Below are 27,403 nucleotides of genomic sequence, written 5' to 3'. Positions count from 1 at the left end.
AGAAAACAGGTGGGGGAAAGCCTTCATGCCGAGGAGGACTTGTGAGTCCAGGATTGCTTAGTGCCATCTGTGGGAGCCTTGAAGGACTGGGATCCATTGTCCGAGGAGCCTGGTGAATGAAAAAGTGAGCAGAGAAAGAAGGACCTTGCTTGCAGTATTGCTCCTTGCCTTTTTAGGATTGCGGGAGAAAGGTAATCTTCCCTCCCGTAAGGTCCTTAATAATGATCTCCAGGGTGGCACCAGAGTCGTGCACCCTGGAAGAGCAAATCGGCCAGGGCTTTCTTAGACGTCTAATCTGCCAACAAATACTTAAGCCAGAGAATATAAATGCTAGAGCACCACAACCAAGATGGAGACCTTGGAAAGCAGAGAGACCGCATCACACTTGAGGCCTAGTTCCAGCTGATCAACGAGGTCCCCATAGGCCAGAATTACCTACTCATTATCCAAATCACAGTGTAAGAGCTTAGTCCACTCAGTGGGTATTTGAGACACAAGGGTCATATCCAAAAAGGGGCGAACATGGAGTAGGTGATCAATTCTGCCTTCCTGTCTTTGGAATCCTTGAAGGAAGGTGACCCATCCACCAACATCATGGTCACCTTTCTTAAAACGATTCTAAAAGGTTTTTTTTTTTTTTTTTAAAACAAAACATGTCTATACTTTCCTGCTGTGTGCAGTAGTTTTGCACACAGCAGACTGGATCCTCCTCTTCTCCGGGTCCCCCGCAGGCTTTCCTGGATCCTCTTGTCTGTTGGGGCCCCACAGCAAGCAGCTTGCTATGGGGGCACCCTGCTGCATGTGTCCATTCACACATGGATCTGTGCAGTGGCCCCGCCCCCTCACTATCCTCATTGGCTGACTGGCTGTGATTGACAGTAGCGGGAGCCAATAGCTCCTGCTTGCTGTCTCAGCCAATCAGAAGGCAGAGACCTGGGACAGCCAAGGTAAGATTTGAGGGGGCTGGGGGAGCTGATGCACTCAGCAGGTTTTTTACCTTCATGCATCGAATGCATGAAGGTGAAAAACCTTGAGCCTATATAACAACTTTAACCTAGAGAGAGAAGAATCTATGACAGGAGGAGGGGTCCATTTCTTCAGAAGAGCCTCCTCAAAAGGTGCAATGCACTAAAAAAAACGCTTCACGACTGCAAAAGATCGCTGTGGACATTCCCAATTCTTGTAGATAAAATAATTGAAATAGATCGGGGAAAAGAAAAACTTTAGCAGTATAGACTGGCTTGTGAGACCCCAGAAATATCTTCAATTTTTATAGTTTCTCACTCTGAGGTAATCAGAGCAGCTACCAGTGCCTACTCATTCACTATGCTCCAAAAAGTGAAACTGAGCAGTCCTATGGTGACAAAAACTGTGCTCAAAAAGAGACAAATCAGTGCAGTCATGAGTAATACCGGAGGCAGACAATTCCGAGCACACAGAGAAAGCTGGATGCACAACGGCCAAGCCAGACTGCAGCTCATAAACCTCCTCTGAGAAGAATGAGGGCAGGGGATGTTTTTTGTACCCGTCTTGTGTACTAGGCACCAGATTAACGGCAAACAGGAAACTAGCAAAGGGAGCCCAGGGCTTTTGGGGAGGAGGCAGCCCTACAAAGCCAAGGGAACACCCATGTCCAGCACTGTGCCTAAGGGAGGGGGGCAATTACTTAACCGATCCAGCAGGAGTTGCGGGTAATGCTCCCAAGACAGATCCACCTACCATTGAGGTGGGGGGCTGTCGGTCAGGGTGACACTGCTATGGATGTCAAATGCCTGGTCATGTGTCACCACAAGTTAACTCAGTGGCTGCCCTGGTCCAGGATGGGGCTGTTGCATCCAACCAATCACTTAGCTAAAAAAAAAAAATTAAGCTGCCTATAGCAGAGAAGGGGATACTACCAACTAAGACTGCCCATAGGTGGTGCTGTGCTTGTTTTTTTTCAGCCTAGTATCCAACTCCTGAAGGTGGCGCTATGGACAAGAACATGAAGTGCTGTGTCTGACTATGAAAGAAAAAAAAAAATCATCTCACTACGGGCAGCAGATATGTCAAGACACCTATGCATGTCAGTACATACACTCTATTCAGTGATTTGAGCAGTATTGCAAGGATATTATAAAAAGCCATTACCAGGGCCTAGCAGAGTGAGGCATGTGCTGTACACTTTGTGACTAAAAACCTGTTCAGCGGGGTAATGGAGTAAATTGCAGTCACCATGGAAACTGGATAGGGTTTTTGTGTGCTTATTTCTTGGAGAGGGCTAGTTAACTGCGTAGGATGACAAGTAATTATACATTGTCACGCTCCCATGTACACTTGTGACAAGTGAAAATGCCAATAACACTAACGATTCAACTGTTAGTCTTTCAACTGTTAGTCTTTCAGTTATGCAAGAAAAAGCAACTGATGACTATGTTGGCTTTATCTTATTAGATCAAAACAATGTACATTTAAAATTGTTTTCATCAATGCACCATCTAATACTTCTTCATAAGCAACAGCATTCTTGAATGCAAAATGCAATGAAAGACTCAAATCCTGTAATTTCAGGTTACCTACCTTGTGCATACAATGTAAGGACAGCCTGGATAGCAACATAAACCCCTGAAAATTGGTAAGTCTCGAACATAACCTACATGAAAAAAAAAAAAAAAAAGGCAGTTTGTAAATTAGACTGTTTGGTAACAAAAAAAATAAAAGTTAACGTGACAAACTGGTTTATATTAAAATATCCAAGTATGTATTCTTAACCCGAAGAGTAACTTCTACTCCTCTCAGCTTCCTCCAAATTCCGATTTTTTTGCTCCTATGTTCCAACCCCCCATTAGAAGATGGCTACGTTTGTTCTCTATGGTCCCACAACAAGTAAAAGCATGGCCACCCTCTCTCATTCTCAAGATGGACTAAGAAATATGTGATTTGTATTTTGCATAGAGCAGTGCACAGCACACGACTGCAACTAACATGCACTGCTCATTTTCAAAGAAACAGAAGTGAGGGGGGAAAAGTAGATGTTAGGCAGTTCACAGAGGATGTTACAAGGAGGAAGAAAATACAGTAAAAAAAAAAAATATATATATACACTAATGAAAATAAGTGAATGTGTATGGATTAATTTTGAAAAATAAAGATATCCTTCAGTGTCACTTTTAACAGTTGACCAAATTTTAATCTAATTAGGTAACAATCATATTACTGGCAAATGTGAAAATGCATCCATTTTGAGAAATACTGGACAAAACCAAGGAAACATGCAGACACTATTCTACAACAAAACCAGACCCCCAGCTCCTTTAAGTTCTACTCATTGAATCAGTTTTCTATTACCCAACCAGCTATATGCAAACACACCAGACTATCAAGAGATGGCCACCAAATGAGAGATGTAAGGGCTGTGAGTGATGTAACTAACACCAAAAGCAGCACAGAACCAACTCTTGCTGCAAGTGGTAATATTTCTATAGCTGACTTCATAATGCAATTGGGTGCAGTTTGTGTTAGTGGTAAGCATTAATATGGACACTTGAGTTCCGTGAATTAAAGAGCTTTGTGGCCTTGCTGCAGCAATACTCCTGCCTAAAATTAAATAAAATTACACACACACTCACAGAAGTAGAGTACAACACTTACGTTTTTGTAAATATTTTATTAACTCTTTTAATGTGACAACACTGAAGAAATGACACTTTGCTACAATGTAAAGTAGTGAGTGGACAGCTTGTATAACAGTGCAAGTTTGCTACTCCCTCAAAAAAACTCAACACACAGCCATTAATGTCTAACTGCTGGCAACAAAAGTGAGTACATCACTAAGAGAAAATGTCCAAATTGGGCCCAATTAATCATTTTCCCTCCCCGATGTCATGTGACTCGTTAGTGTTACAAGGTCTCAGGTGTGAATGGGGAGCAGGTGTGAAATTTGGTGTCATCACTCTCACTCTCTCTTACTGGTCACTGGAAGTTCAACATGGCACCTCATGGCAAAGAACTCTCTGAGGGTCTGAAAAAAATAATTGTTGCTCTACATAAAGATGGCTTAGGCTATAAGAAAATTGCAAGACCTTGAAACTGAACTGCAGCACGGTGGCCAAGACCATACAGTGGTTTAAGAGGACAGGTTCCACTCAGAACAGGCCTCGCCATGGTCGACCAAAGTAGTTGAGTGCACGTGCTCAGCGACATATCCTGAGGTTGTCTTTGGGAATTAGAAGTATAAGTGCGGCCAGCATTTGGGCAGAGATTGAAGGGGGGGGGGGGTCAGCCTGTCCGTGCTCAGACCATACGCCGCACACTGCATCAAATTGGTCTGCATGGCTGTTGTCTCAGAAAGAAGCCTCTTCTAAAGATGATGCACAAGAAAGCCCCCAGTTTGCTGAAGACAAGCAGACTAAGGACATGGATTACTGGAACCATGTCCTGTGGTCTGATGAGACCAAGAAACTTATTTGGTTCAGATGGTGTCGAACATGCGTGGCGGAAACCAGGTGAGGAGTACAAAGACAAGTGTGTCCTGCCTACAGTCAAGCATGGTGGTGGGAGTGTCATGGTCTGGGTCTGCATGAGTGATGCCAGCACTGGGGAGCTACAGTTCATTGAGGGAACCATGAATGACAACACGTACTGTGACATACTGAAGCAGAGCATGATCCCCTCCCTTCGAAGACTGGGACGCACGGGAGTATTCCAACATGATAACGACCCCAAACACACCTCCAAGAAGCTGAGGGTAAAGGTGATGGACTGGCCAAGCAGGTCTCCAGACCTAAACCCTATTGAGCATCTGTGGGGCATCCTCAAACGGAAAGTGGAGGAGCGCAAGGTCTCTAACATCCACCAGCTCCGTGATGTCGTCATGGAACAGTGGAAGAGGACTCCAGTGGCAACCTGTGAAGCTCTGATGAACTCCATGCCCAAGAGACTTAAGGCAGTGCTGGAAAATAATGGTGGAAACATAAAATATTGACACTTTGGGCCCAATTTGGACATTTTCACTTAAGGGTGTACTCATTTTTGTTGCCAGCAGTTTGGACATTAATGGCTGTGTGTTGAGTTTTTTTGAGGGGACAGCAGATTTACACCGTTAAACAAGCTGTACACTCACTACTTTACATTGAAACTACATTTTCTGAGTGGGCTGTGAAATGCAGGCCGTGGGCATGCAATAATCTAACCTTTTTTTCCCCTCTCATCACAGAGGGTATCTTCATTTCCATTCAGGTGACTTAACACTGGCAAAAAAACAAAACAAAAAAATAACACAAACACAGGACATCCCCTCCTAAGCATAACCTCTCTCTGCAAGGCAAGGCTTTAGTTTTTGTAGCGAGGGCAGAGGGGTGGGATCCCTGCCTCCAGAGATGTACTCCAAGAAAAGGATTTTAAAGGTAAACCAAAAATCCTATTTTCTTTATCATACGTCACAGAACACATGGTATCTTCATTTCCATTATGATAGGGATGTCCCAAATAATCGAATACAAGAAGAGCACAACACAGCAATAAGCCTACTGTCCCCACAAACTAAACCAAAACAGTTTTTAACCTCACACAGCAGCCTGCAAAACACACCAACCAAAAGGTGGTGTCCTCAGCGGTTCGAGCATTCACTTGTTAATACTTCGTAAAAGAGTAAACTGAAGACCCAGTGGTAACAGCTTTACTAACTCAAACTATCAAAGCCAAATGAAAAATAACCCAGGAAGAAATCAACACTCCAGGTACAGTCAACACCAAAAACAGTGGAACTCCCCCTTGAGAGATAAGCTGACAGATTCAACAAGAAATGGTAGACTTGCAAGTTGCATGAGCCTTCCTTGGGCCTTAAGGAAACAGACTGATGAATTGCAGTAGTCGATCTTAGGTAACACTTGCTAGCACAAACCACATCCAAAGTGTGAAGAGCCTTGACCCTAAGCATTGGGAGTCTTAGGAAAGAAATACAGCAACACATTGTCCTGGTTGAGATGAAAAAGAAACCACATTAGGTGAAAATGATGGTTGAAGCTAAAAAAACAAAAAAAAACAAAAAAAACACCTTGTCACAGTAGATCACCAGGAAAAAGCAGATCCCAGAACTCAATCAGCTGAAGTTGAAGTATGACAACCAAAAAAAAAAAATTACCTTCTGAGCCAGGACTAAACAAATATCTAGGATGGAAAGTATTAAAGTTGAAGTCCCACAGAGTCCGGAGAGGTGGAAAATACACGATGCCTTGCACAAAGGCACACACCAAGAAACAAAGCAATTGATCTCTGAAAGGACCGCCAAGGTCAAAATCTGATACATAATCGAACTCCAGGCCAAACCTTGATCAACTCTAGATTGAAGGCAGGATGAGACCCATGACACACTTGTGAGGATGAAATCTTCAAGCCTAAAACCAAACAAAATAAGATTTTCAAATTTGGGTACCTTGAAGTCGCCTTCCAAACATTCAGTAGGGTAGGAATGACCAAACTGGAGACTCTCCTGTTTCTCAAGACTCTGGCTTCAACAGCTATGCCATTAAAGCCAGAGACTGCAAAGAAGGATGGAAGGTTTAACCTTCTGATAGAAGATGAGGCTAATCTGGAAGAGTACAAGGGTTGCCCACCAAAATGTTTACAATGGGGCACCACCTTCTCCTGGACTAAGCTAGAGCAATTAGGATCACAGGAATTCCGTTCACTCAAATCCTATAAATTACGGAGAAATGGTTCCACGGTGTCACAAGAGCATCCCTCGCAAAACACTGAAGGATCCTTTGTCTTGGAGATGAACCTGTCTAGCTTTGCAATGAACTTAGACACCAGAAGATCTACATCAAGGGTTGCTCACCATCTGAAGAGTACCTTAAACATTTCTGGGTGAAAAGCCTACTCCCCTGGAGACAGCTGCTGACAGCTGAGAAAAGCTGCCTGCCAATGTTCTACATCTGGCATGTGGATGGGTGACAGTTCGGAAACATGGAGTTGCGTTCAAGACATGATGAGACGCACTTCCTTCCTATCAGCCCAACTGGATCATTACAGGAGGACTTTCGGCTGCAAACAGTGCAGTAGGGAGAGGCAAATTGCCCTCCATTTAAAAGGACACTGCTAGGCAACAACCTCTCCTTCTGTGAGCAAGTTCCCTGGACAAAGATTGTCCAGAACTCCACTCCAGCCCATCAAGACCCTCCAGGATAAAGAGATAAATGATTTTCCTATCTCTTGCATCTGTGAGGAGATCCATCATTCTAGAGAAAGTTTTGTGTTGGGGGTTAAAGACATCGGGGAGGCCAACGACCGCATCCTCCTGTTTCATGCCGCTAAGACCAGTAGTGGGCCCCAGCATGAAACTGGACAAAGAACTACCTCATGAAAAGGCCAATTTAGAGATCTGTCAACATCTTGAGAGTCTCAACCTACTCCCTCAGAGCAAGACATTTGTCTGGAGGGAGGATCACTGTGGCCTGGACAGTATCCAGAATCAGGATGCATATTCCAACCTCTGGGTTTGAACCAAGGCTGACTTAAATAAAAAAAAAAATCAGAACCCATGTGAACCTCTCCAGAGTGCACCGTGAGAGACACATTGGTCTTCAGCAGTTTGCTACCACAGAACAAAGTCATCCAGGTACCCTATAAAACAGTGATACCCCGATACACAGGAGCCCAAAAACCAGAGCCAGGACCTTTGTGAGATGTGGACAGGCCAAACAGTAGGGTCACAAACTCATAATAGCAGTCCTTCACTGCAAATAATTTTGGTGAGGTGGAAAAATTGGAACGTGTAAGCAAGCATCTTGGATATATACGGATGACAGGAAATCGCCCAACTGGATAGAGTCCACCATTGACGGCACAGATTCCAGCCAGAATTTCTGCATTTGTTGTGCCTCCTGAGAACCAAGATAGGATGAACAATGCGGTCTAGTTTCAGAACTATGAAAAGATTTGAGTAGAAACCATAAAACCTTTTGCCCTCTGCAACCAGAATGATCACATCTTGAGATAATTAAGAGCATGCAAAAGAAGAGATTTTTTTTTTTTTTTGCAGATTCAAAGAAACATTTGAAAGCATAAAGCACTAAAGAGGAAAGCTCTGAAATTCCAGCTTTCAGCTGCAAGTCAATATATTGCAGACTCACTCATCTTCAATCTCCTGCTGCCAAATCTCTGTGAAGGCCTGCAAATATCTTCTCACCCGAGCGAGTAGGGGTGCCCATTTCTTGTGAAAAGGATTTAATCCAGGCTGGATTGTTACAGAACTGGGGCTGAGCTTTTGGCTTGAAGTCCAAAATATTAGATTAGCAAAAGTAATGCCTTTTAGAAGTAGAAGTGGCAGGTTCTTGAACTGTAGGGTTAACCTTTTTAAGCAAGAACAGTTTTCTTACACAGTCACCTTCTGGATGTAATCATCCAAGGCAGGACCATATAAAACGTTCCCCTGAAAAAGGAAAAAACATTCCACATGGCCCTTGCAGGGCAATTCCACTGACCAACACTTCAGCCAGAAGATCCTGTGTATGTGTACGGACGAGACCCCTAAATGAGAAAGTTGCTGTATGGAGTCTTCCAAGGTGTCAACTGAAAAGCTAAGGGCACAGAGTAAATCCACCAGGTTCCTGCTCGTTTAGCTGTCTCCACTAGTAGTATCCCTCTTGTCATGTGACAAGCCCAGACCTTAAGGCTCAAGGCTCTGGCACAAGCCTACAATTGCCAGCTGGAAAGCTACCCCCTTCAGTCTTTAAATAAGGCCTCCAGACATTTGTCCAAAAAATCTTTAAATACTGGGACCTCAGGCACTGTGCACGTGAGGGTTTTAATGAGATTTACTTCATTTGTTAGTGAACTTGCTCTCCATGGTGTATTACCAAGCAAACATTTTTTGGCAGAAAAGGTGAGCCCGGTCCACATACAAAAACATCCTTTAAGAGCACTTTCACACTGATCAGTTTTTCACTTGATAAAGCATATCAGTTGTGTTTTTGGCTGCTTTCACACCTCTCTCCACACTGGTCAGTTGCGTTTTTAAAAGTCCCATTTACTGCATTTTTGGTGCACATTATGGCCTTTTCACACTGATCAGTCTGCTGTGACCTGTAGTCCCACAAGGCACCGCTATTGCTCCGACCGATAGTCCCACTGAATGCAATATCCTGCTGTGACCAGTAGTCCCACAAGAGCCTGCTGTGGAACTGCTGTGGGGATCAAAATGTACACCATTTATTTATTTTTTTGGGACGGTCTATTGTTGGTAAACTTGTGTCTACAGGTGGTACCAAAATCTAGATCCAAATCCTAACAAAAAGAGAGGTATAGTAAGAGGACTCTTATCTGCAAAAAAGCATGACTACCTATTACTAAAATGAAAAGGCCTAACAAAACTGCAGAATTAAGATCACAGTTATTTCTTTGCAACAGACATACAGTCATGGCCGAAATTGTTGGCACCCTTGATATTTCTCCAGGAAATCATGTATTTCTCACGAAACGTATTGCATTAACACATGTTTTGCTATACACATGTTTATTCCCTTTGTGTGTATTGGGACAAAACAAAAAAAGGGAGGAAAGAAAGCAAATTCGACATAATGTCACACAAACCTCCAAAAATGGGCTGGACAAAAGTATTGGCACCCTTTCACAACTGCGGATAAATAAGAATGTTACAAGCATGTGATGCTCCTGTAAACTCACCTGGGGCAAGTAACAGGTGTGGGCAATATAGAAATCACACCTGAAAGCAGATAAAAAGGAGAGACGTTCACTTAACCTTTGCATTGTGTGTCTGTCTGTGCCACACTAAGCATGGACAACAGAAAGAGGAGACGAGAACTGTCTGAGGACCTGAGAACCAAAATTGTGGCAAAATATCAACAATCTCAAGGTTACAAGTCCATCTCCAGAGAACTAGATTTGCCTTTGTCCACAGTGCGCAACATTATCAAGAAGTTTGCAACCCATGGCACTGTAGCTAATCTCCCTGGTCGTGGACGGATGAGGAAAATTGATGAAAGATTGCAACGCAGAATAGTCCGGATGGTGGATAAGCAGCCCCAAACATGTTCCAAAGACATTCAAGCTGTCCTGCAGGCTCAGGGAGCATCAGTGTCAGCGCGAACTATCCGTCGACATTTAAATGAAATGAAACGCTATGGCAGGAGACCCAGGAGGACCCCACTGCTGACACAGAGACATAAAAAAGCAAGACTACAGTTTGCCAAAATGTACTTGAGTAAGCCAAAAGCCTTCTGGGAAAACGTCTTGTGGACAGATGAGACCAAGATAGAGCTTTTCGGTAAAGCACATCATTCTACTGTTTACCGAAAACGGAATGAGGCCTACAAAGAACAAAACACAGTACCTACGGTAAAATATGGTGGAGGTTCAATGATGTTTTGGGGTTGTTTTGCTGCCTCTGGCACTGGGTGCCTTGACTGTGTGCAAGGCATCATGAAATCTGAGGATTACCAAAGGATTTTGGGTCGCACTGTAGGGCCCAGTGTCAGAAAGCTGGGTTTGCGTCCAAGATCCTGGGTCTTCCAGCAGGACAATGACCCCAAACATACGTCAAAAAGCACTCAGAAATGGATGGCAAAGAAGCGCTGGAGAGTTCTGAAGTGGCCAGCAATGAGCCCAGATCTAAATCCCATTGAACACCTGTGGAGAGATCTTAAAATTGCTGTTGGGAAAAGGTGTCCTTCCAATAAGAGAGACCTGGAGCTGTTTGCAAAGGAAGAGTGGTCCAAAATTCCGGGTGAGAGGTGTCAGAAGCTTATTGATGGTTATAGGAAGCGACTGATTTCAGTTATGTTTTCCAAAGGGTGTGCAACCAAATATTAAGTTAAGGGTGCCAATACTTTTGTCCAGCCCATTTTTGGGGTTTTGTGTGACATTATGTCATATTTGCTTTTCTGCCTCTGTTTTATATTTGTTCCAATACATACAAAGGGAATAAACATGTGTATAGCAAAACATGTGTTAATGCAATACCTTTTTTGTGTGAAATACTTGATTTTCAGGAAAAATATCAAGGGTGCCAACAATTTCGGCCATGACTGTACATCAGCATCCTCAGTGGCCAGGAATTACAAGTCCCATTAGATTATCCAATTACCAGAGGATTGTCCTTTCACCTAATGCAATTCTGCACAGATTATAAACACAAAGTAGAATCAGAATGAATTACCTCAACAATCTTCTCCCGGTTTTTGGTTGGGTTCATCGGGGGCTCTGTTAGGAGGATTTTACAGTCTCTGGTGTCTATGTTCAATTTCTCAGGCCCGAATGTGTAGTCCCACAAATGCTTCATGTCATCCCAGTTCCGCACAATACCATTCTCCATGGGGTAGTTTACTTCTAGCATTGAACGGAGCTCACTAGCTTCATCACCAACCATGAGATCCTGAGAATGCAGAGACAATGCTCAATACAAACATGCAGCTATGATTTTTGTAGTATAGTGATGCAATATATAAAAAGGTAAAATATTCATACAAAGTATATATTTACATTTTTTCTATGTCCACAGCTCAGATTTTGATTATGTAAATCACACACCACTTAGGATCATTGCAAACCTTTGACACAGCTGAAATTGCATCTATACCACACGAAGAGTTCTCCCACCTTGTTTCAATACTACACATCTCAACCTATGCATTACTTATTTTAGTGTGATACAGTCAATAGGCACAGAAGTCAAGCCTTTTTATTTTAGCTTGCAAGACTTTATAGTGCAAAAGTTCTGTCAACTGTCAGGCACACTTGTGATGTACAGTACTTTATGTGCTGAAAGTTGACAGTGGATTTGCTGACCTTACTTAAAACAAAAAAAGGTAGACAAAATATGGAGCCTCATATGAAATGGTCCTAAATAATCGCTTTACATTCTTTTCTCTCCTTTAGATAAGAAAAAAAGACAAATGGAATCTGATTAACTAAGCGACATGACCAATTTTGATACTCCAGCCCTACAGAATTCAGGATTCATGAGAATGTTCCGACAGACTAGTAATCTAAAACACAAAGTCACATTAAAACCTACTGAAGTGGTTTAATACAAACAGCCACGGGCGACTGTTGGCAGCATTAAAGTGGATGCAACTTTCAGTCCGAAATGCTTTATTAGGAAATAGAACTGTTGGTCACTATGTAGTTATCTCCCTATTGGCCTGTGAAGATGGCCCCTTTTAAACAACAAGAGATGAGCAGAGTAGGAAGGGTCAACTACCCAACTACCATGAAAGATATGATCCCTTTTTGGTCAACAATCTAACTTATTTTTTTTTTTAAAGGGTGTATACTATAGCGCTGTGACGCTTCTATTCATTCACTGACCTGGAACCAACATCTACATATTTAGGCATCTGGCACCCAATATGCGCACATTTATTCCAAATCTGCGATCAACAGTGAAAGAAGAATAAGGATGACAGCGCCAGTGTCTGCATCTTAAAAGCCTCGTTCACACCATACGTGCAGAAAACCTGATGGAAACTGACACTTGGGGACATCTGTTTACAACAGTTTTCATGTGTGCTTCAATGAGTTTTACACACATTGGAACTTCCTGCACAGAAAAAATCTGCATGTAATACTAGTGTTGTGGTGTGAACAGGGCACATAGTGAATGACTGATTTTGTTGTTCCCTTGCAGAATGCGTGTAGAAAAACTGCATCGTGGTGTGAATGAGCCCTTAAAAAAAGTCAGCAATGGCACCACCTAAATCTTTGGTCTGACAACATTTTAAAGCCAGCCATGACTGTTTGAATCTCGGCCGGTTCACAAGGTAATGTATGGGCAGGCTGAATGTACCTAAGTTGATCAGTCGATCAAGCAACTTGGGTACAACCAGCCCATCAGATTTTTCATGTGATTATTGCTAGCAGCTATTAAAGTCACTAGCAGTAATCAGTGTTTTTCTGGCAGAATAGGCCCCCCCCGCTAGGAGAATACAATGACCCCGTGGCAGCACTGACTGCTGATGGGGAAAATGGAGTAATTTTGTTTCATGCAACCTGTAGTTGCAGGAAAGAAAATGGCTCTATGGATGGCTTAAGACTAAACAAAGTAGATGCAGACACCTTGTCTGCTGGACATGCTATTTCGGTGTAAGCTTACCTACTGACAGCAATGGGAAAAAAAATTCCTGTTCACATTCCAGAACTAGTCAAACCTGGTGCTGTAAAAAAGGAGCAACAAGAAGTTGCTAGCCTGGAATGCAGGAAATTTGTTCTTTTCAAGGTAAAGGCAGACTTTCTATTACACAGGTAAAATCATCACATGTGGAGGGAAAATTACACCATTGTTAAAGATACTAATATCTGCATGTGCCTCATTTCTTATATTATCCATACATCCTGCAGGGAGGCCCTCTATTATGCGAACCAATGACAGATGGAATTTCCAGAGAATGAATGGGATATGTGTAACCATGTGCAGAAGAATTCAGAACCAACGGAGGAGTTTCTGGTGGCAGCTGTGCAGTTCCCCATGGGCCACAAGGTGTGGATCTGGCAGGAGTGTAGACAGGCAGGCATGGGAATTTTGGATCATTTATAGGATAACTTTACAAACACAGTCATCCTTTAAAAAAAAAAGCAATAGGAAAAACACAAATTTACCAATATTGTAAACTACTAGAAGCCATCCACCAAACTAACTTTACATGCTCTAAAAGCATAAGTTTGCAATAGATGCAATGTGCAAGAGCTGCAAACAGGTTAGTAATTGCCGGAATAAAAACCCACTTAAAAGAAGAACTCCGGGTATGGATATTTTATTCATCTTTACATTGTCCAGCTTGAAATCACCTAAGTAGACTATTGGGTGATCTACACTTGCTTCTGGGTCCTATGCCAAGCTGCTGCCCTGATGCATTCTGAACACAGGAGGTTGGCTGCTCAGCGCAGGTACCATTTAGAGAATGTTCGCATTTTCCACTCAGCACAGGACCCGAAAAACAACTGGAGATCACTGTAGTAGTGATGTCTACTTCAGTGATTTCTAGCTTCCAGAGACATTGGCAAGGTATGACTGATGCCCCTGGACGCACATCATAAGTATATCATTATGCACACACACAGGCTTTCTTTCTGAGAGTCCATTATAAGCATAGTTTATGCTTGTTACTACCAAATTGCTCTTTCTTGCTTACTTGTTAATTTCCCACACCATGCGATAACTGTTTGCAGAGCTCAGACAAGTCACACTGCTTGCCGATATTGCGTAACTGACCTAACACGGTTCCACAAGGTTTGGTTGTGTGCGTAATTAACAGGCATGCTGCGATCAATTGAGAAAACAAACATGCAGAGACAAGTAGAATCTCACTTAATGTGCAAACAAATCTTTAGATATGGTTAATTAGACAAAATATGCATTTTTAGATGCACAAACAACCTTATCAAGCATTCAGACTCAGCTGCTTACCATCTTTTTCTTATTCTACTTGAAGATTTCAATAAAAGAAAAGAAAAAAGTAAAATGATAAAAATAAGATATAACAGCAAAATTTGAAGAAATAGAATAACAGAACATGTATATAAAGACGTACAGGTTTGCCAGGAGAAAAGAGCAGGAAAAGGTGGGGAGCTTGGTGTACCAGGGAAGGGGGGGGGGGTCTCTGCCTCTAAGTGAAGTGTCTTTTGATCTTATTAGCTGGTTGAGACTAGGTGAGTGGAGAAGTGAGCATTGACATTCTAGATCATGGATGCAGAGAAGTATAAAAGGGTCTGTGTACACGGGCTATTGTTTTTATCAGGACTCATTTACCTCATTCAAATCAATAGGACTGGGCCTCTGGACCGCTGGCCCATGCAAGACCATTCCCCAAATCTCCCTTCTCTCCTTTTCTGGCCTTCTCTGTCTACCCCAGGCAAGCACCACTCCTCTGTCTCATTATTACTCCACTTCCCTTGTTTTTCTTCTGAATGCACTTGCTTCTTCCGTTTCTCCCTCCCTGTTCCAGTGCCTTAGCAATGAACTGTTTGACACTTTCCTCCCCTCCATTCCTGCAGAAGGGTTTGTAATCAATACTAAGGAGCATCCTTCACTGGCAGCACTATCCCCTGTATATTTTGTACTAGCTACGGAATCTTTCATACGTTACAATTTTCGCTTCCTACCCTTTGCATTTTAAAATTACTGTCCCTTGGTACATTTCCTGAATGGCAGCCCCACAGAGGTGTACAGAACACATACCGGTTTCTCTTTTTTTGTACAGTTATTGTACTTTATATTATGGTCTTGGAAAATCTCAAACTAAATACATTCTTCGGAAAACAAATCAATAGGGGTTCAATAGCAGATTGGAAAGAGGTCAAAAAAAACTTTGCATAGAAGCTGCAATGGATCTCAGACGAGACTAAGGCTGAATGGACTTAAATCCATTCTACATTTGCAGCCCTAATGCGGTGTATTAGAGAGCAGTGGGGGCTGTTAGCCAGTCAGTTGTAAATATTTACTGCATTATTACCCTCCCCCTGCATTAGCCTGTTCAGTTTGGCATAAGAAGGGCACGAATCCTGTCACTAATGACAGCATCTATCCAAATTTTTTTATAGAGACCCTGTCGCCAACCATATCAAGTATTTTAAAAATGCTTACTTGCAGCATTCTTCCTTTCCATAAACTTTGTTTATTGGCTAGCCATGTGCCTCTGAACTTGCTAGCAAATTTTGCTACTTCAGTAGAGTCAATTCTCTAATAAATACAGCTCCACCTTCCTTGCAAGCTATAGACCTCTCCTCTTCTGGTGGTGTCTAGTTAGTGTTTGTGCTTGCCCACCTGCTCTACCTGTCCTCAATCTTTTGTGTAGCTGCCAAAGGAGCAGCAAAAAAAAAAAAAAAAAAACCCCACACAACAGCAATTGACAGGTCTGAGTCTGCTGGAGCTGCAGGTGACTTATGCTGATGATATAACATTACATAAAAGATGGTGACAGCCAGCAGCAGTCTCAGGGCTTCTGGATGGCTAAACATTCATTTTGAATGGCTGAAATCGCACCACATCCGCACCAAAGACATGCCTGCAACAGTTTCGGGAATACAATGCAACCAAATTGAACAGTTGTTTTGCACCATGTGATCCACTGCAAACACAATGCGTTTACGATCCGTATAGGGCGTCGTTTAAATTGCACTGACACCCGCTGCAGATCCCAAGGGCAGTGCAATTTGAATGTAGTGTGGGAAACTTGCACGGATTGCAATGTTTCCAACACAGCATTAGTGTAAACCTAGACTTACAGGAAGATAACATGCCTAAAGTACGTTGAACACATGAAATGAATGTTCTTGCAACAGACTTGAAGATTTAATGTGTGTGGCAGGCTTACATCACATATAATGATAAATCTCCTCAAAAGTAGAACTAAAAGGCAAAACTTTTTTTTTCATTTTGGATTGAGTAAAGGAGGGTTAAAACCCCTGTCAAATTTTTTTCTCCACTATCTTTGTCCCATTGTGGAAATTTCCCTTCACTTCCTGTCCCATAGCCAAACAGGAAGTGAGAGAGAATCCTGGCAAATTAAAGGAATTCCTTGGGGACCCCAGGTCACTAGAATTAGTACCTCCACTCTATTATTTTCTAGGGACAACCAAAAATTTTCTTTTACTTTCAATGATAATGGTAAACAGGACTAAGAGAGAATATCCCTTACGGGGACACAGACAACAATTAAAAACTGACGGGTTCTAATCCCTCTCCACTCGATCAAAAAAACAAAACAAACTTTTTTTACCTTACCTTTAGATATACTTTAACAAATATGCAAAGATTATTACTGGATGATTACGAAATGCCTAAAGCAATGGGCAAACAAGAGTTATTTTATGCTCTTCCCGCTCATTCCGGCATCTCTTTAAAAAGTTCTTAGGGCCCGGGGGGATGGGAATGATCAGGAATCATGTGACCACTGACTGGCTGTCACAATGATTATGTGATCAGGAAATGGCCCTGCCAGCAACTGATCATTAGTGGGGACCAAGACCTACCCTAGACAGTTTGGTCCCTGTGAGCAGCACAGAAACAGTGACTGCCTAGTGACGTATATGTGCAGCGTGTTGGCATGAAGGCCCACCTTTTCGCTGCCGTATATATGTGTTACGTGGGCAGCAGCAAGGGAAGAAAAAAAAAAAACTTAAAGCAAACAGTGTTGCCCAGAGCGTACCTGGAATTCAAACTCAGTTTTTCTTAAATCCACCCATTACATGCCACCAGTTGGTCATGCTTTCAGGAAATCACCAGGTGGAACCTGTTGCCCTAATGGTTGATCTAGTGGCGCAATATAAATCATCTGTTCTATGGGGCACCTTTTAGTCTTTCACAAACAGCTAACTTAGATATTCAGGTACATTCCAACTGACTTCATGCTATAGACTCCGCAGAGCACCTCAAAACGTTAGTTGAAAAACATATTTATGGGAGGGAAGAAGGCAGGATGCCACCGTTGCTGTGAGCCACAGAGCTGTACAACAGTGATTTGAAAGATATTCTATCCAGTCTGAACAGTTCTCCAATCCCTAACCCAGAGCCTTTCACTGGCAGTGTCTACAAGCAACCATAAACATAAGATTGAAGACATAAAATCAGCAAACGTCCTCTAGTTTCAGAGATATACACCCCGTCCAGCAGGCACATACACTGGGCAGGGAATGCCACACAACCTCTATGCTGAGGAAAACGGGTCTAATGCCTTAACCACTTCTTGTCCAGGCCAATTTTCAGCTTTCAGCATTATCACACTTTGAATGACAATTGTGCGGTCATGCAACACTGTATCCATATGAATTTAGCATTTTTTAAATAAATAACACAAATTAGTTTATAACCAAAAATTATATATTTTTTTCTTTATTTTTTTACATACTGTCACCCTAGCAGTACAGTGTCACCATGGTGACACTGTACTACTTGAGGGGTGTGATGAAGATTTTTTTTTTCTACACGGATTGCTTTTACACCCATAAAGGCTGATTGCTTTTACAGCCTTTATGGGTGTAAAAGCAATCATTTCTCCTTATCTCTAGCTGCATTCTTACAGCCATTGAGAACTACTGAGTGAGCTGTGATTGGTCACAGCTTATCACATGGTATAAGGCTGTTGTGAATAGTCTTGTACCATGTGACCTCTGTGATCATTCACAGATTTCACACGTAGTAAGCAATGATGTCAGAAGTGACATCTTGCTTGCTACTCTGCATGTGATCACTGATTTGCCAATCAGTAATCACATGATCGAGACCTCACACAGAGGTCCCGCCTGACGATCAGTGTTTCACTGTGTCCGGAGGACACAGCGGGCACCAGATAGCGGTGCTGCGCGCTCCGAGGTAGCGCGCACAACTAGAAAATGCAGGTGCCGTTTATGAACGGCAACCCGCCCCTAGAGTGACACCGTCCTGCCGTTTAAAACTAGTAGGCAGATGGCAAGTGGTTAATGGGCAATTCTATTTTTGTGAGTTATCTGTTGTGGTATTAAAAGACTGTAGTTGGGAAACATCGTTATAACCTGTAATATTAAAATGTTAGCAGACTGACAATTTGTTCTATGAAACACAGATCATTTTTCTTTTCAATGTAGCCTCCTTAAGAGACTACAAATCCAGTAACAAACACAAATAATTCAATTAAATTACCTTGATTTCAATGTTTCCCACTTTTGCTGTGGAGCGAATGACAGGCCGTCCAACCAGGGCTGGGAAGATGTGCTCTGGGAAATTGGATCCAGCATAGCCACATTTCACAAACTGAGAACAAAAAAAGACAGACAATACGTTAAATATGTAGCCGGCAAATTCTGAAAAGGTATTGACCATTTACTTGAAACGCAAGTCTACCAATCCATTTCTATTACAATTGGCAAAAGCAGCCACACCCCCTGCTTCATCATCTGATCTCACTGTAGGGCAAGAACTTCCCCTCCTGGGTGGAGCTCTGCTTAAAGTTGCAAAGTTGGGAGGTATGCTGCTCGGAGTTCAGAAGTAATGTAGCATCGTTGACATCACTGGCAGCATTAATAGGTATTTGTGGAACTAAGTGAAAACTTTAAGGCTACATCCACACTAGCTTTGTCAGCAGGCGTCAGACAGGTGTTTGGGAAGAGTTTTTAATGCTTCTCAAACGCCTATGAAAATTCTGCACATGGCAGCACACAGTGCTGTTCACACTGAAGCGTTAGCGTCGCAGCAAAACTGGCGCCTCATGTCGAGTCAGGAGGAGTTGAAGCCTCCCATTCAAGTCTATGGTGCCACTCCGCAAATACCTGGCAGGCGTTTGCAGTGAGGTTCCAACACGGTTGCAGGACGTTTGTGGAGCGGTAATACCATTTAACGTCATTATAGGCGTTTGTGGTGCAGTTTTAACGCTTGGCAAACACCTATCAAACGCCTCAAAACTGCGCATAGGGCGTTTGGGGAGCGTTAAAAACGCTTCCCAAACTCCTGTCAAACGCTATAGGGGCGTTTGGCAAGAGTTAGAAATAAAGTCAAGTGTGAACAAGCCCTAAGTGCGGACGCACTTAGAATTACGAGCCGCAGCACATTTTTTAATGTGAGGCCTTTATTCTACTGTACTTTGAATTTTCATTGGAATAGATTTAAAATGATTGTAAACCTCAGACATGAAATATGAACAAAGCACAGATAAAAAGGTGACTGACAGAGCTCCAGCACAACGCCTTTGACTGATAGCCACAGCTTTGCCTGCATGTTCTCCCTGTACTGTGTGAAGGGGGTGTGTCCCTTCCCTCCAATCAGGAGTAAGAGCTCCCCTCACTGATCTTACTGTGAAGGCTCATGTACACTGCAGCTGATAAACTCACTTTCAGCAGCCCCTGAACTCACCCTAATGTTTTCCTATGTGTCCATGTACACATCTTCGTTTACTCGTTTTTGTGAACGCAGAAAACTTGCATTCAGCAGTCGATTTTATCAGCATTTCAAAAGCAAAACGCTTGTAAATGAGGCTAAACGCAGCAAATCGCATTTATAAGTGTTTGCAAATTTGTTTCAACTCTTCCAGTTCCTGATGCTGTCCAGAGCCTTTTTTCACCATGAAAAATGCATGTAAAGCATTTTCATGGTGCTCATATGGACAAAACACTGAAAACAGGATGTTCGTACCAAGCTTGTCACAGGTTGTAATGACCAATTCACACCTCAGACCTCTCCCACCCTTGGAAACAAAAGATATGTTAATGATCATTCACACCTCAAATTCCTCATGAAGACCCCCTGCCAGGTGACCTTAATGACTCCCTCCACCAGACACCTTTCCCACCCTTGGAAACAAAAGAAATGTTAATGAGCAACTCACACCTAAGTTAATCCCAACACATACTGCTGTCTCTGCTTCTACTCTCTGTATTTCTCTGAAACAGTCTAAAATAGTTAATATTTGACCACTTTTCAGTGCATTCTGGGCATTTGGGAGGTTCTCCTGTGCTTATCTTTAAAAAACGCTTCTAAGCGCAAACACACAAACGCGTTATGCAAACGCGGCTAAACAGACGTATTTTAACCTACACTTTTCAGCAGTCAGCTTCCATCGTTCAGAAGTGTCCCGTGGCCTGAAACTTTGGATACTCACCCACTGCTGGAGTCCTGTGCAAACATTCTTTGATCTATGTGCTACTGGAGCAATCTAGAGAAGAAATGCATCAGCTAAAAAGGTACAACTTGTACAGGAGAATTTGTTTCATCTCTGTATATCACTCGATGCTAGTCACTTCACTAGGTATATGTAGGCGTTTTCAATCAGTTTAATGAAAAGGAGTCTTTTGCAAGCTAACAGGGTAGACTATTTTGAAGAATTCTGCTTCAAGCCAATCCAGCCACAAAGCATGTTAGCAGCCGAAACACAAATTTGGTCTTATTGGCTATCTGGCTCCTATAACATTTAAGCCCTGCTAATTAAAGCAGTAAAGATTTAACAATGCAGCAATATAAAAATGGTGGTTAAAGGAGCACACAGTTTTTCTTGTGCCACTATTAATATTTGCTGTTGTAACTTAAACAGATCAAGAGCAACAGAGAAGAATTCAATGAAATACAGAGTAATATGAGAACAGGCAAAATTAGCCAGAATTATTGAGACATTGGTGTACACCGGTACATGTCACCAAAGAAATGAATATCTCACCCAATTCACTGTGGAGGAACATTGTAATATCTATCCAAATCAAAAGCAATGAAAACTTAAGCCAAAGTGGAACGCAAACACAAAAGAAAAGTTTTTTTGTTTTTGTTTTTTTTTTAGATAGACTGGCTGCTTGCACAAATATATATTCCGCTATGAAGCTCTGGAATGAACAGCTGATTATGGGTGGGGAGAGTGGAAATATTCATTTCAGTTTCTTATCCCAGAAGACTGACAGACATTCAGCTGCCTCATGTACAAACTATGTCGTCACTAGGGAATCGCTCCCACAAGAGTAAAAGCAACAGTTCCCACAAGCAGCAATTTTTTTTCTGCAGGCTGCCATTCACCGTTTTACAGGCTGCACATTACTACCACGCCTCATCCACTGCTCTAAAGGCTCTTGCACAGGGGCTGGCTAAGCCTGTTCAGGGTACTTCCCAATGTATTTCCTCCGCCCCAGTTACAGAGTACAGCCTGTCAATGACATGACTAGTGCACCAGAGATAGGTTCATCCAGATCCCCCCCTTAAATTATACTCAAAGAAAACATGACACCAATTTTGGAGTAAAATGGCAAACACGGCCTTTTATTAACAAACACATTTTAACACCAACCATTCCTTATAACAGAAACAGAGTTGTTGTTGGTCTTCGAAGGCACCCCCCAAAAATTATCTGAAATGCACCTGCGGACCACCATATTACACAAGGCCTCCAGCCGCAACCAACCAGCTCGGAGACAACCATACCATCCGCAGTGCAGCACCACCACCTTCCAGTTAAACCTTGTTCCCGGGCACACCATACCACCGATGGGTCCCACACCATTATCTGTACCTCCAAGATAAGAACCGCCTCCAAAGACCAACCACCGCCCATGAACCGAAATAACCCCCATTCCCCTTAGAGGAACACAACACTACCTAAATAGGGAAGGCGGGAGGGAAGCTCTCTCACCAACGTCCAGCTCCGACTGACGCCCTCCCACCAGGACACCCCACCCTAAGGTACAGAAGAGCCCACCCACGCTCTCCCTCTACCAACCAGCTCCCCCCGCTATACTTTCAAACCCCCTGGCACTATACTTAACACTTTCTATTCTTCCTTCTCACTCTAGGCCTAGTCATGCCTGCCCTACGCTAATTCCTTTTTCTTTTCCGCTAGGGCATTTCTTGAATGGCCATGTGCTACTGTACCCAAGTATACAACAGTGCTATCTGAAACATACGTATAGGGTACAGGTGTATACAAAAAAATTGAACACTTTCTATTTTTTTTTTTTTCTTTTTGCATACACCCATACATTGTATTTGTGTTTACAATAGCACCACTCTATACACAAGTACAGTGGCCCAGAGCCACTCATGTCAATGACACGCTGTACCTGTGCTGCCCGGGCAGAGGCATTACGCTGTGAAATATACTGAACAGGCTCAACAGGTCCATGTTCAAGAGCCTGAACATACAGAAGATGCCAAATAATGGCTTTACTAGTACTCAATGTACACATTTCAATGCACTTCCATTATGACTAGCATCCACAAACTTGTAAAGCAGAACACCTTAAAACCCTATGTTATGTAGAGGAGAGGGGAAGGTGTTCTGCAGTCCTAACATTACTACTTTTCCCTACAGTGACAATGCTTCTTCTCCATAGATTCAGTACAGAGTGTGTGCATTCTCACCATAGGACAGGAGGTCTATTACTGGCAGGATAACCAGCTGAAAAAAAAATAAATAAATAAAGCAGCCAACAGATTCAAGGGGACTTTCACACATGCGATCCGATCAGATCCGCCTGTCAGTTTTTGAGGCAGACCTGATCTGATGGGCCCATGTTTCCCTAGGGACAGGTGGGTGTAAATGGACGTATCTGTTTACACCAGCCTACCTCCAATCCAATTTGCTTAACCACTTGCACTCCTGAGGTTTTACCCCCCTTCCAGGCAATTTTTTTGCGTTGAAGCACTGCCTATTGCGCATTCATGCACTGCTGCACCCAAATTAAATGTACATCCTTTTTCTCCCATGAATTGAGCTCTCTTTTGGTGATATTTGATCGCGTGTGCGTTTATGCTATAAAAGAAAATAAAAAAAAGACCAACAATTTTGAGAAAAAAAAAAACAATATTTTTGACTTTTTGCTATTAAACATGTCCAGTAAAAAAAATAATCAAATTTCATCATAAATTTAGGCCAAAATGTATTCTGTTACATATCTTTGCTAAACAAAAATCCCAATACGTGTAAATTAATTAGTTTACGTGAAAGTTATAGCGTTTACAAATGGCGGTATAGAAACTGGAATTTCTTTTTCTTTTTTTTTTTTTACTAGTAATGGCGGCAATCAGAAACATATATTGGGACTGCAGTGGACATTCTGACACTGGGAGGAACTGACTTGGTGTCACTGACATCCCCACTGACACCAATACAGTAATCAGTGCTGAAGGAAAAAAAAAAAAAAAAGCACCGACACTGTATTAATGGCATTGGGCAGGAAGGGGTTAACATGAGGGGCGTGAAAAGGGTTAACTGTGTGCAGAGAGTGTTTTACTTGGGGGGGCGGTGTCTGTGTGCTTCACTGTAATCTCACTGCTGTGCACAGCCATCCAAATCAGTGTGCCCAAGCTGACAGAGGAGGACAGTTAGTAAACAAAACAGTCCTCCTCCCCATCAGAGATGCTCGGTAATCACCGGGCACCAGCGGGTAATGACCGGCCAGGACCCGGTGATTGACAGCCGCGTCTGTGAATGCTCATATGTGTCCCCTTCCCAGGAAATGTAAAATCACACACATACATACACACATATATATAAATATATATAATTTTTGCGCACCTCTGCTGCCCTGTAGCAGTATATCTGCTATAGGGTGGCGGGAAAGGGGTTAAAAAAAAAAAAAAAACAGAAGGGGATCCATTCCTCCATGTCTAAGCTGACTGGATCCAGGGCTGTTTACACCTGACCACCGCATGTGGCTATGTCCATACTGCTTAAACTGAGCGGACAAGGACCTGTCATCTGCCTCTCTGCTCAGCAGGGGACCAGCGGACAAATCCCCTGCTGAGCAAAGATATCTTGCCATGTGTGAAAAAGGGCCTTTAGGACTGTTAGCCCGAGTTAACATATATGCGGTTTGGTACATCGCATGTGATTTGCACAGGAACCGCACCACATTCCTGTCCAAATCACTTGCGATTTGTATGCGATGCGATTGGAGCCATACATTTTGTATGGCTCTAATTGCACCACACCAAAAAGATGCGGGACCCTTTTTTTGTTGCGCACTAGAATCGGATCGCATGGATATTCACACCTATGCGATCCAATTCTGCACACCCACTTTGTGGACCGATTTCGGGGTGTTGTTAACATACACACCCACAGCAGTTTGCATGAACTGTGTGCGATTCTGATGCAGTGTAGAATTTGCACAGAAAACGCTGTGAATTTCGCACTGCATCAGTGTGAACCCAGGCTTAAGCAGCAATACATTTTTGTTCCTGGGTTTAGACAGACTTTACGAGGATTAGTTTAGCAGATTTTTTTTTTGGTCAAAATAACTTTTTGCTAAACAGAAACCGGTTTAAATATTAAACAATATTCTCCCTTGTCATACAGATAAGCATATACTGTATACAAAAAAAATGGAATGCAATCTGAAAAATGCATCGGAGATCTTAAAAATCTAGTTTTCATCCTCACTAGCATTTCATCAAACACATTCTTTAGTTTCAGTAATAATTTCTAGATCTACAATTCCTGCACACTTTGAAAATCCCTTTCCTGGATTAGCACATTTTAAGAAACCATGTTACTTCCAAACATCTGATGAAAGATCTCATAGGTACATCTTTTGTTCCGATTACATGCTGAGAGGGCTGACTGCGTGTTGAAGCCAATATACCATATATAGAAATGTGTGGGTTCACTTCCTATTGAGTCATGCACAGCTAAAGCACACAAAAGCAGAAACAGGCACATTCTCCCATGCACAGAAACACTAGGTAGTTACTGAAAAGCTGCAAAGAACGTACAGAAACTAGAAGAATGGAGTTTGTTTTAATCTACCCTTACAACAGAATAAACTCAAGCTGGATGGGTCATTGTTATGGAGAAGAGGAAGGCTGTATAGACGTTTGTGTAAAAATCTATAACAAGCTTAATAAACGGTAACTGTGCAAAACCTTGGTTTAAGTATATCTAAAGCAACTTTGGACAAGCAGGGAATTGTTAAAGCTGAAGTTTAGGTATGGCTTTTTTTTGTACTTTTACATTGGTCCAGGACCAATGTAAGTATGTGTGCCATACCTGGACAATCCCCATGGAAGCTGGAAAGTACTGTAGTAGCACTGCTACTGCAGTGATCAATGCTGGTCTACAGGTCAATGCATAGAACACCTTCCATTTTTCGCAAGGCATTCTCTGAATGGATTAGATGGCAATCGTGATTTTACTGCCCTGCCACTCCACCTTGTAGAACCAGAGGACCAGCAAGGGGGAGAAAAGTTGGAATTTACGCTTTTAGTGGGGTCAACATTAAGGTGAACTATTGGAAAAGCACAGGTTCACTTTAAAGGACAAGTTCCATCAGTTTTTAGGGAGGAACATGCAATATGTTCCCACTGCAGCAGTGTCTCCTCGATCCGCTGCCTGTAGGGACAGCAACCCAGGGATCTTCTCTCTAATCTTGCTGTCACAACTGTAAAAAAAAAAAAAAATGCCACTGTGCGGGAGAACTACAACTACTGAGAGCCACTGAGGCTGTCGGTTTGTAGTTCTCAATGAAGTACCAGGGTGCTGTTGAGCTCTTTAGGTAGTTCAGTGCTGACTCTGTCAGTGTGTAACCGCCTGCCCATACAAGAAACAAGCAGACAACTTGCACTGACAGCCTGCAAATATATATATAAGTTTTTTTTTGTTTTTCTTTAAGATTTAAGAACTTATTCTTTAAGATTGAAAAGTGAAATTGTAGAACATCCTCTTAACAGATTGTTCTTTACAAGCACTTTTATATCTGAATAACCAGACATGGCAATGCTTTCCAGGCTCCTAAAAAAAATAATAATAATGATTATTAATAATGATAATAATTTATGCACTTTTACCTGAAAAAAGACGTGCATTTAATTTTTGTTAACCCTTTGGCACCAGCGCCTCCCGGCCCATTAAGGGGTTTGTGACACGGGGGGTTCTGTGACCGCTGTCACGACTGGAAAAGTCCCAATCGCAAGGCAAATGTGCTGGGGGGGGGGGGTGCAGGGCGCATGTTTTTGGCACATGTATGTTTACTTTAGGTATGCAAATATGTGTCCGTTCTGTGGCAATGCCCAGCCGCCAAGAGGCTGCAAATTTGCGTACAAACGGTGCCAACAGCTTTAAGGTGAGCTTACCCCTCAAGATTTAAAAAAGTTAAATTGCAACACATCTTCTTTACAGATTGTTCTTTACAAGCACTTTTATATCTGAATAACTAGACATGCTGTTTACAAATAGATGGGATGTGAGGTCATGATTCAACAATTTTTTTCCTTATTAGTTTAGCTGGGACCATTAACCACGACAAACCGGTCCACTCACATCTGTGGTAGAATAAAAAATTAATTCCAGACATGATATATTTTTACAAAATTACATTGGTCCTGCCTGGACCAAGATGGGTAAATAAATAACTTCATCCAGCCAGAAATCTTGTGAGCATGCAACAGTCCAGAGGCAGAGAGTATAGAAAGTTATCAGTTAGTATTGTTTCCTGCCATCTCTCGCGACTAAAAACACCTCCCATGTTACATAAAAAAAGAGGGAAATGCTGTTTATAGCAAGATTACCAAACTAAAATAAGGAAAAGAAAAGTGGGGAAAAAAAAAAAAAAAAAAAAAAGCTAATGCAGCCACCACATCTCAGGAATAGCAAAATGCAATGCTTTCGGTTTAGGTACACTTTAAAGTGGTATTAACCCCAAAGCCAATAATGTAATATATAGCAGTTTACCAATCATTAGATCTGGTGGGTTCATTTTTTTATTTTTTTTTCCCCCCCCCATCTGTTTTCACCTAATGATCTGGCCAGTAACACATCTCCTGTATTGGGGTGCATTCACACACGCGAATGCACCTACAGTCTGATTAGAGGCAAGAACCCAAACTGGGGTTCCCACGATTAGCTGTAGGAGGCATTTCCCATTGAAAGCAATGGAACACTACTGGCTCACGCATCTAATTGCGGCCACTCATGCAAGTGATTAACCCTGGACTGTGACTAGACGCCTGAGAATCATACAGCTAGCA

General features: G+C 42.4%; 1 protein-coding gene across 2 annotated transcripts in view; it reads right to left on the bottom strand.

Moving 5' to 3' along the window:
* The window catches only part of ACTR2 (actin related protein 2), a 91,200-nt gene that overhangs the window by 43,090 nt on the left and 20,707 nt on the right, over positions 1 to 27,403 (bottom strand). The window contains exons 1-4 of one of the 2 annotated variants that reach the window (XM_089673675.1): positions 18,611 to 18,721; positions 14,402 to 14,419; positions 11,156 to 11,371; positions 2,560 to 2,632 (exon numbers count right to left, since the gene is read on the bottom strand). In XM_089673675.1, the coding sequence (XP_089529801.1) occupies positions 2,560 to 2,632; positions 11,156 to 11,371; positions 14,402 to 14,404 (292 nt within the window). In that variant the 5' untranslated portion in view covers positions 14,405 to 14,419; positions 18,611 to 18,721. Of the gene's footprint in view, positions 1 to 2,559; positions 2,633 to 11,155; positions 11,372 to 14,401; positions 14,420 to 18,610; positions 18,722 to 27,403 lie in introns of those variants that run through there. The other variant, XM_089673350.1, reaches the window with a different exon arrangement.

Source organism: Staurois parvus, unplaced genomic scaffold (genome assembly GCF_062004578.1).
Source record: "Staurois parvus isolate SC_StPar_1 unplaced genomic scaffold, SC_StPar_1.0 ptg000001l, whole genome shotgun sequence".
NCBI lineage: Eukaryota > Metazoa > Chordata > Amphibia > Anura > Ranidae > Staurois > Staurois parvus.
The sequence above is the reverse complement of the archived record's forward strand: the minus strand, read 5'-3'. Positions and strand labels throughout refer to the sequence as shown.